The 3,247-nt window shown below is 54.1% G+C and overlaps 1 protein-coding gene across 1 annotated transcript; it reads right to left on the bottom strand.

Moving 5' to 3' along the window:
* Positions 1-341: 341 nt before the first annotated feature.
* Positions 342-683, bottom strand: LOC136458528 (uncharacterized). Its single transcript, XM_066458478.1, has one exon. The coding sequence runs from the start codon at positions 681-683 to the stop codon at positions 342-344; it is 342 nt and encodes a 113-aa protein (XP_066314575.1).
* Between the last annotated feature and the right edge of the window lie 2,564 nt (positions 684-3,247).

Below are 3,247 nucleotides of genomic sequence, written 5' to 3'. Positions count from 1 at the left end.
GAGCCTGGGTGGATTTTCAAGGTATGCTCGGTGACCTCCCTCGGGATGCCTGGCATATCCAAGGGTTTCCACGCAAAGATGTCTTTGTTGTCGTGGAGGAAGTTGACGAGTGTGCCTTCCTATTCGGAGGAGAGTGCGGTACCAATGCGTACCTTTTTGCCCTCAGAGCTGCTGGGTCTACGAGGACCTCCTTGGAGCCCTTTGCCAATTCAAATGACCCGGTTGATTTCTTGGCATTGGGCGTTTTTTTCGGCAACCTCCTCCCTAAGGGCGACGAGTTCCTTGGAGGCGACGACTGTGGCGGCATGGCCGCAGCATTCGACTTCGCACTCGTAAGCGCGCTAGAAGGAGGTGCCGACGGTGATGACCCCGTGGGGACCCGACATCTTCATCTTGAGGTATGTATAGTTGGGGATGGCCATGAACTTCATGTAACATAGTCGTCCAAGGATGGCGTGGAAGGTTCCTAGGAACCCCACCACATCGAAGGTGAGGGTCTCAGTCCTGTAATTGGACTGATCCCCAAAAGTGACAGGTAGATCGATCTGTCCTAGTGGCACGGCCTGTTTGCCAGGCACGATGCCATGGAAAGGTGCTTGGATCGAGCGGAGGTTCGTCCGGTCGATGCCCATCTCGTTGAGCGTCTTGGCGTACACGATGTTGAGGCCGCTGCCTCCGTCCATCAGTACTTTCGTGAGTTGCTTTGGGCCAACGATCGGGTCGACTACAAGTGGATACCTCCTTGAGTGTGGGATGGTATCTGGATGGTCGGCCTGGTCGAAGGTTATGGCAGATTCTGACCACCGGAGGAAGGCAGGCGTGGCCGGTCCGGTCATATAGACCTCGCGGTGTGCAACCTTCTAGCAGCGTTTAGAGTCGTAGGCCGTTGATCCTCCGAAGATCATAAGGGCATCATTCAGTGTCAGAAAGGCGTCATCTTTCTCCTCGGTGTCATCTGTAGCAGGGGGCGGATCCTTCCCCTGCTCCCCTTTGTTGGAGCTTTCGGACAAGAATTTACGCATGAGGCCACAATCCTTGTATAGATGCTTAGGCGAGAAAGCATGGTTTGGGCATGGCCCCTTGAGCATTTTTTTGAAGTGATTCAAAGTGCCCTCCGCGGGCTTCCGGCCACCCTTACGGTCGGCAGTGGCCACGAGCGAGTCATCGTGCCGTTGCTTCTTATTCTTTCTTTTGGCAGAACGGTTGGAGGCGCCTTCGTCGGCGCCCTCGTCCCGCCTCGCCTTGCTGTCGGAACGGTCGAAGATGGTTCCGATCGCCTCCTCTCCTGAGGCATGGCTAGTGGCGATGTCCAGGAGTTCCTTGGTGGTCTGCGGGCCCTTGCGCCCTAGCTTGTGAACCAAAGACTCATAGGTTGTCCCAGATAGGAAGGCTCCTATCACGTCGGCGTCGATGATGTTAGGGAGCTCGTTGCACTGCTAGGAGAAGCACCGGATGTACCCACAGAGGGTTTCATCAGCCTTCTGGCAGCAGTTTTTGAGGTCCCATGGGTTTTCAGGGCGTTTGTACATGCCCTGAAAGTTCCCCACAAAGATTTCCCTCAGATTTCCCAACTCTGAATGGCATTGGACGGTAGGTGCTCCAACCATGCTCATGCTTAATTGGCCAAGAATAGCGGGACATTGTGAATAATGAAATCGTCATCACTCGCACCACCGGCTTGACAGGCAAGCCGATAGTCTTCGAGCCAAAGCCCGGGGTTTGTCTCCCCAGAATATTTAGGGATATTGGTAGGCGGTCGGTATCTTGGTGGGAAAGCAGCGTTGAGGATGTGTCGGCCGAAGGCCTGAGGGCCTGGCAGGCCGGGGCTCGGGCTCCGGTCCTCATCGCTATCGTAGCGTCCGCCACGTCGAGGATGATAGCCGTGGCGGGCTCCTTCCCTTATGTCACTGTGGGTGCGCCTGCGGGCGTCGATGGTGCTGCGCACGTCGTGGTTGTGTCCGAGATGTTGATGTACTAGGACAAGCGGTGTGCTGCCTGCCGCCTGGTGGTGTCTGGTGAACGGACGCGTCCTTGGCGGGGCACACCGAGGGCGTGCGCTGGCTGGTGTCGAGCTCGCGTCGTTGGGACAACGAGCTTTCCGCCTGCTGCACCGCCACACGCTCGAGAAACGTGCGAATTTCTCGATGGGCCCGGCAATCCTCGGACGTCGCGACCTCTGGAAGGCCGTGAAGCAAGGCAATCGCAGCGGCGATGTTCTGGCTCGCTCGAGCGAAGTGAGAGAGGGTCCCATCATTGGTGAGGATCCTCTGGTGTACATTGCGGGACATGGCACGTGCGCGCCCACCATTTTCGTGGCGTTCGATCTTGCGGTTGATGTCCACGTACTCCCGCATGAGCCCTTGTCCGGTCTCATCGATCTCTAGCTTCTGAGCTCTCAGCTTCTGCATCCTCAAGCGAGATGGGGCCGCTGCCTCCCCTCCGGACCTACTGTCAGGGTTGCTTGTCAGGGTAGCCTCCTCCCCAGAGACGCTTTCGACGCGCCCCTCGGGGGTTTCCGCCATGAAGCATTCCCAGGAAGGGTGATGGCTCCCCCTACTAGAGTTAGAGCTAGAGGACTGATCCTGGCTCCTTCGTGAGGAGCTTGTGGAGAGACTATGTGTCGTGTTCAATTGCCCCCATGAACTCGCTGTCTGTGGATGGCTGAACCATGCGTAGTGCCAGAAGGTGGCCAGCGGTTGCACGTGGCGTTGCGGAGACCAAACAGAAATACTATCGAGGCGCTCCGCACATGCCATGTCGTTGTCATTGGAAAGGGCGAGGTGACTGCTGGTCCTCCCTGGACTACTGGAGCCCAAGGGAGGCGCCGAGCTAGCGTTGTAACACCTCTGGTGTTTTAAACCCTAAAACATGTCATGTCATCATATGCATTGCACATCATTCATGTGTTAGTGAAAACTTTGATATGCATCCACTAAAACAAGTTTACTTTTATGTTATATGTGTTGACTTGTATGGTTTGAATCAAGTTCAAAATCTTTGTATTGATTTGGAATTTCCGAAAACCCTAATTTTCAGCATTTAAATTCTACCCTGAAAACCTAATTCAAAATCTAAGCACATTTTGGGGTTAAGCCTAAAAGGAAAAGTGTAGAGCTTGCCAAGGTGTACAAAGTTGGTTTTTCGAGTTTTCAAAGTTGTTATATAAAATTTGAAGTAATTTGAAAAGGCGATAAGTTCTCAAAGTGTCCCCTTTTGATTTTAAAGTTACATTTCAAAATGTAGACAT

Source organism: Miscanthus floridulus, chromosome 1 (genome assembly GCF_019320115.1).
Source record: "Miscanthus floridulus cultivar M001 chromosome 1, ASM1932011v1, whole genome shotgun sequence".
Classification (NCBI taxonomy): domain Eukaryota; kingdom Viridiplantae; phylum Streptophyta; class Magnoliopsida; order Poales; family Poaceae; genus Miscanthus; species Miscanthus floridulus.
Note: the sequence above shows the minus strand (reverse complement) of the source record. Positions and strands in the feature narration are given on the sequence as shown.